The sequence below is a fragment of the Sminthopsis crassicaudata genome, chromosome 2 (genome assembly GCF_048593235.1).
Source record: "Sminthopsis crassicaudata isolate SCR6 chromosome 2, ASM4859323v1, whole genome shotgun sequence".
Classification (NCBI taxonomy): Eukaryota; Metazoa; Chordata; class Mammalia; order Dasyuromorphia; family Dasyuridae; genus Sminthopsis; species Sminthopsis crassicaudata.
In genome coordinates this window covers 605,607,657-605,622,301 of record NC_133618.1, presented here as the reverse complement: position 1 = coordinate 605,622,301, position 14,645 = coordinate 605,607,657, and the positions used below count along the sequence as shown (strand labels likewise).

At 33.6% G+C, this 14,645-nt stretch overlaps 1 protein-coding gene across 1 annotated transcript in view; it reads right to left on the bottom strand.

Annotated features, from left to right (window-relative positions):
• BTAF1 (B-TFIID TATA-box binding protein associated factor 1) overlaps positions 1 to 14,645 on the bottom strand; it is a 107,989-nt gene that overhangs the window by 15,691 nt on the left and 77,653 nt on the right. The window contains 9 exon segments of the mRNA XM_074295862.1: positions 752 to 881; positions 2,578 to 2,655; positions 2,779 to 2,946; positions 3,034 to 3,155; positions 3,282 to 3,434; positions 4,987 to 5,135; positions 6,404 to 6,605; positions 10,644 to 10,753; positions 11,144 to 11,297. Of these exon segments, the coding sequence (XP_074151963.1) occupies positions 752 to 881; positions 2,578 to 2,655; positions 2,779 to 2,946; positions 3,034 to 3,155; positions 3,282 to 3,434; positions 4,987 to 5,135; positions 6,404 to 6,605; positions 10,644 to 10,753; positions 11,144 to 11,297 (1,266 nt within the window).

Below are 14,645 nucleotides of genomic sequence, written 5' to 3'. Positions count from 1 at the left end.
AAAAATGATAAGAACTTCAATATAATGCACACCTGTTCAAATGACATTCTCCAAGTTACTAAATTCATACATCTCATTATCTGAGGCAAAGTCATAAAAACTTTGAACATGTTATAGTATTAAGGATAAAGAAGGCAGCTTCCTGAAATTGTTACAGAATACATCAGATTCTATTCTCTATAACTGAATACTCCTGATCACTCCCTCACACCAGCCTATTAGTACTAACTTTTCAGGATTAATGCTATTGCCTTTGCTAATAAAATATTACTATAATTTCCTTAAATTTCCCTACTTAAACCATGCAATCAATCATCAGGTACATCATCAGGGTCAGAGATAGGAAGGTTTTAGAGGAAGATATCTTATTAAACCAATCTCTAAGAAATTCATTAATTTGGTTATAAAATTGGACACCAACTATAAAAAAATCTCAATTTAAGTTTTATAACTTGTCAATAAAAAAGTGAATTATTCAGACTTACTAATTACATAAAATCTACCAATATAAAAAACAGAACAGTCTGTTCACAATCAATAAATTAATAAATTTATCAATAACAATAAATCAAAATTTATTAATAACTTTTTGAAATGTGAAAATAAAAATTCATGAAAATTTAAAAATAAAATTAATGAAAATAATCTAATTAAAACCATTGTGATAGCACATATTTAAATTATATATACACACACACACACACACACACACACACACACACACACACACACACACACATGCAATAATTACCTGGATAGGTGTTCCAGAAAGAATAATCCTGTAATTGGCAGTCAACTGTTTTACAGCTTTTGATAATTTTGTTTTCCCATTTTTGATGACATGGCCTTCATCAAGAATACAGTAGTTAAATTTAATATTTCTGGAAGAGTAAATGAAAATTTCTGCATCAGTCAACTTTTACTTATCACTTGGTATGTATAATATCAACGTTTGAAAGAATCATGAATCTGCACAGTATCTAATATAGATATGCCAAACGTCAGTGCAACAAGCCACTAGGGTTGTCTGCCTGTGATCCTCTGCCTTCCCAGCACAAACTACTAACTGAATTAAAGGGAATAAAATTTGAAGATAATTTGGGCAATCAAGCTGCCTTTCCAGCTTCTCTGTTTACTCCAACAAAGGAAAAGGCATAACAGAAGAACTAGCTCTTCATACTCTACTACTGGTTGCTCCTCACCCATCTCCCTAACACTGGTACCCTATTCTACATTTTCTGTTCTCATCCCTTTAGATTCCCTTTACCTAGAACAAATTATATGAAAAACTCCAAAACTACTCTTTATCTACCCCACTAGGTCCTGTCCTAGGCCATGGTAATAATGCCCTCCGAACAGGCTGGTAGCAGCCAAGGAAATTTCTACTTCTACTTCAAAGGTTGGAGCACAGAAGATTGTTCCTGGCATTAGAACTTTATTCTATGAGGAAATATGATCACTTTAATGAACAGTAGTCACCAGAGTACTATCTATCTCAAACACTAAAGAAAAGTTTTGGGGTCAAATGTGATTTTATTGGTGAAGTAAACCCCTAGTATACAAAATTCTTCTATGCTTATAGATCAGTAACTTTTAAAGAGAGAAGAGATAAAGGACACTAAAGTTAAGTGACTTGTTTAAGGAAAGAGTTAGCATGTCTGAGAGGAACTGAACTCAGATTTTCTTGATATTAAGGCCAAATTATCTTTAAACTTACTAGGGATAATTGTGGTATATGATGATAGAAATCTAATGTGTTAAGGTATGAGGAGGGGAATGGTTTCAGAAAAAGCATAGACTTATATGAACTGAGGAAAACCAGGAGAAAATTATACACCATACAGCCATATTATAACAAAGATCAACTATAAAAGATTTAACTGCTCTGATTAAGATAATGATCCAAGACAATTCCAAAGGACCTATGATGAAAAATGCAATCCACCTTTAGAGAAAGAGAGAACTGTTGAACTCTGAATGCAGACTGAAGGGGGAAAAAAAAAAAAGTTTTTTTTTTGTTTGTTTTTTTTTGCAATATGGCTATAAAAATATTTTTGCCTAACTTCATATGTATAAGGGATGTTGTATTTCTCATCTTCTCTAAGGACAGGAGAGGAACTAAAGGAGGGAGAGAATCTGGAATTGAAAATGAAAACAAATTTAAATGTATTGGGGTAAAATAAAATTTCATGATTTGATTGTAAAACATTTTCTGTGAGGAAATAGATTTGGAACTGAGGAAGAAAGTGTAGTATAATGAAAAGATTATTAGAACCAAAGTTAAATGATCTAAATTTAAATTTCTGCTCTGCTAACTTGAATTTAATTTTGGGTAATTCATTTCCTCAAAATAGTTGTTTCTTGATCTATACAATAAAAGGATACAATTACATTGTCTCAAAGTTCAATTTCTCTTCCAATATCTCATGAACCTGTTGTGTCAAGCCAGGATTTTCCTTTTAAAGTTTCTCTGGGAACTTTTAGAAAACAATCCTTTTGTAATTTTCATTTTTTTCAGTATCTAAAAATTAAATATACTTAGAAAAGAAAATTTAATGGAAAATTTAAAATTCTTACTTAAAAAAGTCTATGTCATTCCGTACAACATCATAAGAAGCCACTATCAGATTATGTTTTTTGACTTGGTGCTGTAGCCTTTATAAAAAAAAAAAAAGAAAAGAAAAAAGAATTAGATAAGCATATAAAATATTAAATTTGTTATAAGAAACATTTCTGTTTGCAACAATGACTGAAAAATTTCTGTTTCAGAGATCTTACCTTACTCTTTCAGTTGGAGGTCCAGTGTAGTGCAAAGGATTCAGATATTCTTTGGAACAAAATTTACCTACTTCATCAACCCAGTGACCTGTTAGAGTGGGAGGACAAACCACCAACGATGGAAGTGGCATGCATTCTGCTAATTTAGATCTTGCGTATTCCTGTGCTCTTTATAACATCAAAACATAATAAAATTATGAACTTTTTAAATTTTCTCAAAATCTTCAAGTTTTGCAAAATTAATATTAGAATTACCTGAAACAGTGGTCTCCTGCTAGAATGCAAATAGACTGTAATGTTTTTCCTAAACCCATGTCATCGCAAAGAATTCCATGAAGCTTGTACTTGTTAAGAAATGCCAACCAATTCACACCATCCTGTAAGATTTGCGGGAGATAGAATGGAGAAAAATATTACTGAATTAATTAGAAATTTTATTTTTAAAAAGGACTCTCCTTTAATAACAGAGAAGGAATCCTTTTAAAATGAATATGAAACATTACCTGCTGATATTTTCTGAGTTCAGCTTTGATTGGAACAGGAATTTTATAATTTTCTAACTTTTTCCCATCCAATAACTGCTCCAAAAAGTGTCGCTCTTTGGCCTTCAACTGAATTAATTCTTCTGACATATTTGGAGGGTCGGGAATGCCAGCCTAAAATAATTTTTCCTTTTAGTTTTTCAAATTAAAATCACAAATAAGCTTATATGCAATTAAGCTACAACTCATATTTACCAAACTGTCCATTAAAAATGACATGTTTTATCAGCATAAAGATATATATTAGTTTAAATTTAATCGAAATTTTCATTATAATTTTGAAAACTGGGAGAAAAATACAAGTAGAATACAGGGGATCTGTGAAAAAATTAAATTGTTATTCAAAGATAAATGAAAACTTTATAAATATTTTTAAGTACAAAGCAGTACTTTCACAATTTCTCCTCTAAAATAGCACTTATGGTATCAAAAAAATGCAGTGGTTATACATCATACAATATTTAAAGTCTTAACTAAATGATGTCAGATTTGCAATTCCAGTTGCCTAAGACCTCAGAACCTTCCATAATTTTTTTTTTGCTGAGGCAACTGAGGTTACTAAGCTAGGCAGTATTAAGTGTCAGAGGTCAGATTTGAACTCAGGTCCTCCTGACTTTAGGGTTGATGCTTTATCCATTCACCACCTAGCTGCCCCAAGAATCTTCCATAATCTTAAGAAATAAAATAAAGTTTCCAAAATAAAACACATATACAGGATATGAGCACAGTCAAAATTTTTAAAATTAGCAGCTTACAAATGATTTTTTGCTTTATTGAAGGCAAAATTCAAGTATTTTGATACTAGCCTCAGAATGCAGCAAAATTGATTCTAATAATGTCAGAATGAAAAAAAAAAAATCATTTCAACATTTCACTTCTTCCATTCTTTTATTCCCAGACTGGTGCAAGAGTAGTAAGTAAACTGAAGAAACAGGTATAGTGGGAAGAGAAATAAGGTCAGAAGTGGACTCTCAAGACCACCTAAAACTCAAGAATCATAAATCCCAAAACATTACTGAATTTGATTTGGAAAAAAAAAAAAAAGCTGTTAACACTCACTTCTACCTGAATTCAAAATTCAGTCTTTGATTTCCTTGGAGTATATATGCATAGTAATCAGACTGGTATGACAGGTATAAACATTTTAGTTGTAATACATGGACAAATATCATTTTGGAGGAAAGCTGATTGAAAGAGGTGGGATTTGAATCACATTGTGAAATATGGATAGGATGAGAAAATGGCTAATCATTCTAGACAGAAAGAAATGAGAAGACAGACAAGAAGGGGCATTACTTAACAGGAAGATTAAGTGATAAATATAATAATTTTGAATCCAGGTATGTTAGTTTCTGACAAATTTTGGTTATCAAATCTTTATCACAGATGCCTAATTTCAAAGATTTTTTTTTAAACCAACTAACAACTTTCCTTGTTATTCTAGTTGCAATGACTTTTAGTGTTTTTTCTTTAATTTCATAAGCAAAACTTGTATTTTTGGAGATAGTCTCTATCCTTTTGTTATTGTTAAGAATTCTCACTCTAGCCATAGCTACAAAAGTTACCTGCAAACTTTAGTTCTTTTAAAAATTAATGTTCAAGCATTATAGAATTATAAAATATCTGATACAATAAAAAAGCAAAAGATACCACCTTTTCAATTTACCTCAAGTGGCATTAGCCTAATTAATGTTGCAAAGCATTGTGTAGCCATGAACCGTACACTGTCTGTCTGATCGCTCATTCTTCCCAATACAGGTACAACTAAAAGAACAATATACGGAACAATGCCAACATCTAGTTGTTCCATTACAGCTTGAATAAATGATTAAGGAAATTTTCAGTTGATTCTGAGTCTAATCAATCACACCAGACATCAGAAATACAGAGGACATTTTCACAAGAGAGTTTGATAATTCTTCAGAATGATGCTAAAAATAATTTTTATTAATGGAAATTTTTTTAATCTAGAGAACTGAGACACAAAAATTTTACTTACATGTATAAAAAAGTTAATTTCACTGTCATACTCGAATAAAAAAATGACAATATAATAGGTTTAAGATAATTTTGTAATTTGCATAGATTAAAGGCAATTTTATCACAGTATTTGACATTTCTGGAATACTTTCCTCCTAAAAATTTAAAGCACATAACACATTAATGTCACTCATTCTTAGAAGAATCAACTTGACTTAAATAAATTCAACTGGTTTTTAGATGTTAAAATAAACTCTCAAGATTGGCTTGTTTTATTTCAATACCATTTAAAAAAGGAATAGATTTAAAAGGCTAAGTAAAATCAATGTTTGTAAATAAATGTCCAATTTAGTTATTCAGAGATGTTAACACAGATAGAGCAGGGGGAATCTTAAATCTGGAGGCTGTCCCTCTGGTCTCCTTAGATGTATTCAATTTCCCTATTTTTCAATTCAGAATACCAGGGGAGTTATGGTCAGAAAAACATCTCCTAGTCATACAAATGCAGAGTTGTAGAAAATTAACAATTTACTATTGTTTAGCCAGATCAGACTTGTAATCAAGAACCCAGGCCCTCAATAAAATGGAAGGTAGTTGAAATGGTACTTTATTATATCATGGTTACATTAAAGGAAAAATGTATTTTTGTTCTCTGCTCTAGGAACCTTATTACCATCTATAATACTATCTATATGATAAAATAACATCTAAGATCTAAACACTTTACAAATGAATTTCTCAGCACCCAAACAGTACCTTGTTTAATGGGTATCCAAAAAAAATTGTTTTTAATTGTAAGTAGATCAAATTTTTCAAACAACATTTTTGTAGGCTTGAGAAATGCCTATTGGTTAGAAAATTTGGGGAAGGGGTGGGTCTAAATTTGTCATGCCCACAGTATGAAAAATTTCATGTTTAATACACATGTACACACAGGTATAAAACTTTGATAAAAAACCAAATATATCTACAAAATAAATACAATCTTTATCATGTACACAAATCACTTATGCCTACAAGATCTTGTAATTCAAAATTTTGATTGACTCAAAGTACTCAAAATCAGTTTCTCAAAGACTTTTTTTTTTTTTTTTAAAGGATACAGGCAAGAGCTTCAATTGCACCTTCTTGTTTGGTACTATCATCAATTGCTCCTATCCATGGAAGAACTTTCTCTAAAAAAATATTCATTGTTTCCATCGTAGCTATTTTGCTCATGACTCCAACACAACGAGCAGCCATGTGTCTCACTGCAGTATTGGGATACTGAAGGCACATGTACAGATGGGGCAAATGCTGTACCAACTGGAAAGAAAAATTCAATTAGAGTTATGCAACAAATGTGCCTTAATACTATATTTAAGTGGGTGGTTAAAAATATAGAGTGATTCTGAATACTGGTTTAATTACTACCACCACCTCGTGCCCTTTTCCAGCTGACATCAAAGATATGAAAAAGTATCATTGAATTCTCAAAAGAAATTTTGCTCAGAATATTTTTTGGCATAGACAATTAGTTCATCAGTAGAAGGTGGAAACATCTTTCATCAATACAAACTGGCAATTATTCTCCATCTTAAGAGTCTGAAGAGGCAATCTATGTATACTGAAAGTTAAGTGACTTTTCCATGATCACACAGCTGGTATCCATTAAAGAAAAGACATGGGAGAAGCTAGGTTGCGCAGTGTATAGAGCACCAGCCCTGAAGTCAGTTCGACCCAAGTTCAACTCTGGCCTCAGACACTTAACACTTCCTAGCTGTGTGACCCCGAGCAAGTCACTTAGCCCCAATTGCCTCACCAAAAAAAAAAAAAAAAAAAAAAGACATGAACTCAGATCTTAACACTAATACTAGTCACCATACCATTGCTTCAACTTCATTTCAAACCCTCTCCTTCAAATGTACCACAACATACTGACTATACTGAGTAGCAATATATCACAAATAACGATAAAATATTTCCACTTTTAAATAAAGGGTAAAAATATTTATAATCACTGGTTTCTTCAAACACCTTTCCAGGGCATACAATATCTCCTTATCAGAAAATAAAATAGAGTTTAATTTCACAAAATGACTAATATGGAAATATTTTATATGACTGAATATTTATAACCTATATCAGACTGCTCTTACCACCTCAGAACGAGGGATGCAGCTGGGAGGTGGAGGGAGGGGAAGAAGAGAAATTGGAACTTGAAATTCATTTTAAAATTTCAATAGTATTTTATTTTTCCATTTACATGTAAAGATTTTTTCCCCCTCCATCCTTTATCTCGCTTCTCCCCAAGACAGCAAGCAATCTGATAGCTATACATGTACATTTTATACACATTTTCATATTAGTCATGTTCTGGAAAAAAAAATCAGAAAAGGAAAAAAACATGAGAAAAAAAAAAAGCAAGCAAACAAAAGGTGAATATGGTATGCACATTCAGTCTCTACAGTGCTCTTGCTGGATGCAGATGGCATTTTTCATCCCAAGTCTATTGGAAGTATCTTGGATCAATGTACTGCTGAGAAGAGCTAAGTCCATCATAGTTGATCATTATATAAATCTTGCTGTTACTGTGTACAACTGGAAAGCAAAACTTTTTTTTTTTAATGTAAAAAATTGTTTTTACATGTAATTGATGAAAACAAAATATTTTTTAAAAAAGAAAATTAAAATGGGGGGAAGATACAAACAATCCCTCCCCAAAAAAAATCCCTCAAGATTCAGAGACATTCTTTTTTCAACATGGCCAATATGGAATTTGTTTTGATTGAGTGCACATTTGTTAAAAGGTTTTTGTTTCTGTTTTTTGTTCAATCTGAAGGGAGGGTAGATGAGAAGGAAGAAGTTAGAAATAGAGTTTCTCCTGTTGCCCCTAAATGAGAGGATAATAGAAAGAATCAAAGACAAAACAGGATATCTTTGGAAGTTATGTTAAATTAACTTTAAAGAGAAAATTCTACCTAAAATATTCAGAATTTTGTGAATAATTCTTTCCTTCTGTTACACAATGAATATGGAAATGCTCATTTTATTTAATGTTTAAATTCATAATAAGCAGAAAATAAAATAGGGGGGAAAAGTATGGGGCATAGAGATGGAAAGAGTTTGCTTATTCTTGAATCAAGAAGCAGCTGTAGGCACTCCATTTCTGTGTCTAGAAAGTAAAACCCTTTTAGTCATACCAGAAAAGGAGGATGGGGAAGACAGTTGGCTTCATTACATCTCTGGTCACTAGGGACTATTGTTTTTTGTAAGTTTCAGAAAACTGTGAGATGGTTATTTATTATTATTTATTTCTCTGGTCTACATTAACAATATATAAGTATTCTGTGATCCAAGCAATACAAATAGGGTGAGAGAGTGAACCTATTATAATTTCATAAATATAAAGAACTTCCACATGAGAAAACTCCTCCCCATATAAGTTAGAACTTTCTCTGCAAACTATAGACTTGTGCTTAGAGCATAAGAAAATAAGTACCTTGATAAGGATCCAAATGTTTCAGAAGTATACTCTGAATTCAGGTATTTCTTTGTTTCAAGACTGGTTATCCATTATAGTGCAGCTTCTTAAACTGCGGGTCATGACCCCAGATGGGGTCTCATAACTGAATATATTAGTAAATATTTTAATTTGTATACCTATTTCACATACCTATATACCTGGGGTTGCACAAAAATTTCTTGAATGAAAAGGGGTTGCATGTTTAAAAAACACTGCACTAGACCTCTGAAATACAACATAAAACTTACCAAAAATAGGAAATTTTATCATTTGACTTTTATATCACAACATTTAAGCAAGTGCAGACACTGGGCTAATAAAAGTCATAGGTTCAACACAAGTTTGATCCACTTAATTTTATTTAGTTCCATGGCCACTGACTTTACTCCTAGCCCCAGCCAAATAAATGCTGTTGGCCCTCTGGGCCAATACACATGGATAAACCTGTGTAAATTAACCACCTTGACGGGAAAAATAAAAAGTGCTTATTTTACTAGGAATATGTATGACAAAAATATTTTAATCTTATTTAAATTAAATAAAATATCTTTCCTCTTTCCATTCTCTCCTGGATTTTTCTCCCTTGCCTAGGTTTATAAAAGATTGAGGAAGAGAACTGTTCTTTGAGCTAGCATAAAAATTTGTTGTATAAATTGCAAAATGCTTACTTCTGAAGGTTTATGACAATCTATTTTCTGTTGGTGGAGAAAAAAGGGAAATGAGAGGGAGCTTTTTATCTATGTTTTACCTGTAACTCTCGACTTAATCTGAGAATTTGGTGTTACACCCACTCAATATAGATTTCAAATTGTTTTAATATCATTTAATGGGAGCATTTTTCTAATACTTTATTTTAAACGTCATCTCTTTGCTCTTTCAGATTTGAATATACAAAATTCTTACCAAGACTGCCAGACTATCACAAGAAGAAAATTTTTAGAGTGTACCCTGCCAGCCTTTCCTTCCTCCTCCATATACACTCGAGACAATCTAGTCCACCTGGAAATAACTTAGTCTACTGAAAGATGAGGAAACTAGAGCCTAAAAAGATGGGAATTTGGCCAGTCACCATTTAGTAGAAGAGCTGGGCTTCTTATTCATATCTCCAGACTAGAGGCTTATTGCCTCTCATGTCAAAAGATTTAAATTCAAATTAAATTTTGCTTACCTATATTAGGCAAATAATTACATTCTGCTTTTATTCCTAACTTTGAAAATCAGGTGTGATATTTGTATAATACATTGAGTTTGTGAGATAGACACACACACACACACACACACACACAGAGTAAAGATGAATGACATCACATTTGACATAATGTAAAGAGTTCAGAAAATTTTAGATGAGTTGAGTATGAACACCTCATCTCATTCTAATAGGATCAGAATAAGGCCAGAGTCAAATAAATTCATTAGCACTCCTGGAAAAACTACTCTCAGTATATGTTCTATAGATGATATCATCAGTCAATATTCAATTGTGCACTGGGTATCTTCCCACCACATGTATCCCTTGGATCATGTGCCATTGTGCTACCCTGCAAATTATGAATAGAGTACCTACTCCTGACTTTGGTTAAGAAGGCCCTAATGGGTGCACTTAATTCTGCTTCACAGGAGCAAATACCTGCCTAAATTATATAACATATATAAATATATTTTTAAAATATAAATTATATAATAGAAACAGGCAATTTCCAGGAACATTAAAACTGCACTTTCAAGTACTAATAACAAAGGAATATAGTACTTATATCTTATGGAGGAATGTAAGGCTATTGTGTTTTCTATTAAACAAACAAACAAACAAACAAACTACACTTGAATCAATTAGTTACCAAAGGATGAAGTTCAGTATCCATTGCAGCTGCTGCTGTTTCAAAAACTTGCAGAGAATTCACCAATTCTTGAGCAGGGCCATCTCCCCTTTCCAGTAGGGATTTTCCATCTATCAAAATATATTGTTTTAGGTCAATTTCACCTTGCAATTAATTTTTAAATCTAATAGCCTACATAAATTCTCAGCAACCCCACCTAACATGGGAATTTATTTTGCTTTAAGGCAAAACCCCCAGTTCTGTGCCTAGCACATAATCAATGAAAAGGAACATAATGATCTGTTGATAATATTCTTTTGGAAATAGCTACTGGAACCATCACAAACACAAAGAGGATGGAATCGAGGCAAATTCAAATGAAATTGTATTATAATCTACCATTTTATTAATAACTTACCAAACTACTCTGGAGTTAAAGGGATGAGAACCATCTAACTATGTGTTTATCACACCAATGGTAAGACCTTTAAAAATCAAAATCAATAAAGATTTGTACGTACCAAAACTTTTTATGTTAATTGTATTCCTCAGGGGACCAACCATAGCATCCCAGAGATGTGGTAACCTTACAGCCATTTCACGACCAAAATGCTTCACTATAGTTGACAAGGCAAATTCAGCTCCTCTCCGTTGCACTAAATATGGTTTCTGTGCCTACAATTAAGCATTGATTAAGACACAAAAATTACAGATTTTCTATCTATAAAAACACTTAAAATTATAAAAAATAGATTCATAAAAAGTCACTCAGGAATGTTAAAAAAAAACAAAACAGTAACGTTATTTTTGATAAAAAGGAAAAATATTTGCCATGTCTGAGATCTAGTCCCAGTTCTACTATCCAGCTAGCAGTGAAAACTTTTCTGGGCCTCAGTTTCCTCTTTTGTAAAAATGGATTGAATAATCTCCAAGATCCTTCACATCTCAAAAAAAAAAATTAAAAAAAATTACAAGTTACACTAGTGATATAACACTCAATAAAACCTGACAGAATTTGTAATTGGTAAAGATTCTGTGAAGATTCTAAAAAGAACAAAAAACTTTTAAAGTTATTACCTTATAATATTTCAATTAAAAAAAAAAAACAAAAAACAAACAAAAAAAAACCTAGTCAAGAAGGGTTTAAAACTAATTTTTAAAGCCAAAATCTGAAAGGGCAGGAAGATGTTTTTCTATTCAATCTTCCAAGAATCTGATTTCATTAGGATAGGTAGACTCCTTTACAGATGGAGATTGCAATCCTACCATACCTGAGTAGACAGTCCTCATTAGGTAACATGGCTATAGCATTCTGCTGCCTAGAGTTAAATAATTAACAAGTATCTCAATAGTCTAACTGTGAAAATTCTGCAAACAGAGATAAGTAAGGGGAAAGCTGAGTTTTAAAATTGTTATTGGCATGAATCAAAACTGAATATTTCCTACATTAGTTTTTTCCTGATAGCAGCATGTTTAAAAATGCAAATCAAAAAGTTGATTATAGTATAAAACAACAAGTTAATTCTCTGCTATGATATAAAAGTCAATCATTATAAAGTCAACCAAAAATTGTAGGAGGGCGAGAACAAAGAGAATTAACTGAATTCAAAGACAGATCACTGAATCCACTATGAATTTGTTACATAATTTCAACAGGTCCTCAACAGCAAATCAATCCTTTAATCCTAATTAACTGACCCTACCACTCAATAGAGGAGCTCTTCCAAGCCTTTCCATTTCTTCTCATATCTCCCCAGGTCTCCTTTTTTACACACTCTGCTGATAACTTGCTTGGTCAAGAGCTCTCTTTCTCATATGACATCACTCAGATGGGTCCTCCTTTCACCTGTCTTGTGTGAAGATGTCAGCTCTTCTTCTTCCCTAAGCCTTCTGTAAGCACTATTCCTTCTTCACAAGATTGCTCCCTTTAGGGGCAGCTAGGTGGCATAGTGAATAGAATACCAGCCCTGAAGTCAGGAGGACCTGAGTTCAAATTAGACACTTAACACTTCCTAGCTGTGTGACCCTGGGCAAATCACTTAACTCCAATTGCCTCAGCAAAAAAAAAAAAAAAAAAAAAAAAAAAGATTGCTCCCTTTATCATTTCTGCTCTTTCACTTAACTTCAATTTCTTCCTCTCTATAGGCTACTTCTCTGCTACCTATAAAAGACAGCCATGTCTTCCTTATCTTCATAGCAACCCTCACTTGATCTTTTAGTCTGCCCACCTTCCACAGGAATGTTTCTGTAATTAATATCTCTGTTTCCTTTCCTCTCACTCTCTTAATTCTACCTTCTGACTTCAGATCTCATCATTTAAATAACCTGAAACTGTTCTCCATAATCACTGACGATTTCTTGTCAAATGTCCCAACAGTCCCTTACCGATTCTTGTCCTCTCTATAGCCTTGTGTGCTGTCCCTCCCCCTCTTCTCTCTGGGTTTCCATGACACTATTGTATCCTGATTCTCTTGCCTGAGCCCACACTCAGCGAGTTTCACTTGGTAACCTTATTGGCTCCCACGGATCCAAGGTCACCTCTACGGGGCTCGTTCTAAATGTATGGTGCTCAGCTCTAGCTTTTCTCCAATCTCCGTCCCTCTACAAACACTTACCCAAAGCCTGTGGGCACCTATAATTCCAGGAGACCCAAATGGAACAACTTGGCCATTCCTTGATGTTCTTTGCCTTCTTCTCATTCCCCAAGGCTCACCAGTGCCAGGAGCCCTCTCTCTTTTTCCCTCACAACATCTCGTCCCCCTGCTCCCTTCTGATTTTACCATCACATGCAGCGGGCACTCAGTCACTGGTCTCCTTGCTGTTTTTCTGACTGCTTCATGTCTGTTATGCTCTCTCTCCTCATCTCTGCTGTCTAGATGCCTTCAATTCCCAGATAAAATTTCACATTCTACAAGAAGCTCCGTGTTCTCTCTCAGAATTTACTTCATGACAAGTCTCAGAATTAATGCTTGTCCAGAAAAAAAAAAAAAAAAAAAACCCATAAATAATCACCAACATCCTTGAAATTCGCTAAAAAGGTCTGTTTGCTTGGGGGAGGGGATGAACAGACTGGGCACAGACTGAGGGCAGGCAGGCAGAGTGAGGCAGGCAGAGTGAGGAGGGGTGCGATCTCTTCCATTTTGCAAACAACCGTCTTGGCAGCAAGCTAGGATCAGCAGAGAAGGTGTAAACACCTGAGGTAAAGAATAAAACCCCAGAAAGCTAGCTTCTCTCAGGACTGGCTACCCCCACTCCCACCCGAAGTTGTTAGAGCCTCAGAGCACAGAGGCAGCGAGTAGCCATCTCTGTCCTGTTACTGCCTCGCTGCTGTCTCCCTCAGTCTATAAAAAAAGCCCGGTAACACCATCCAGCCCCATCCCCCCCTGCAAAAACAGACCAATTGTTTCTCTTGTCAATTTGTTTTCTTCCATTCCCACTCTGACAAAATGAACAAAAAATTTAAAAGGGCTCTAAACATTGATAGCTTCTATATGGAGAGAGAGCAGACTTCAAATACTGAGGACACTAAAAGCAGATTGTCTCCAGAGGAATCCCCTAAGGGGATATGAGCAGCTCCTCAATACAAAAGAATCGCATAAAGGAAATCAAAAAGGCTCTCACAAGAGAGCTAGAAGAGAAATGGGAAAAGGAAAGGGAAGCTTGGCAAGAGAGTCTGGAGAAGTCATCCAGAATGGATAAAAAGATCAAATTATTGAGAAATAAAATTAGTGAGTTGGAAAAAGAAATCAGCTCTCTAAAAAATAAAATGGATGAAATGGGAAAAAAATTCCATAGAAGAAAAAAACTCACTTAAAAACTCAATTGGACAATTACAAAAAGATATAAAAGAAGTCAGTGAAGAAAATACATCATTGAAAATTAGAATCGAACAAGTAGAAATGAATGACTCACGGAGAAACCAAGAAGTAGTCAAGCAAAACCAGAAAAATGAAACAATTGAAAAGAATGTCAAGTACTTTATTGGGAAGACATTAGACCTGGAAAACAGACCCAGGAGAGAAT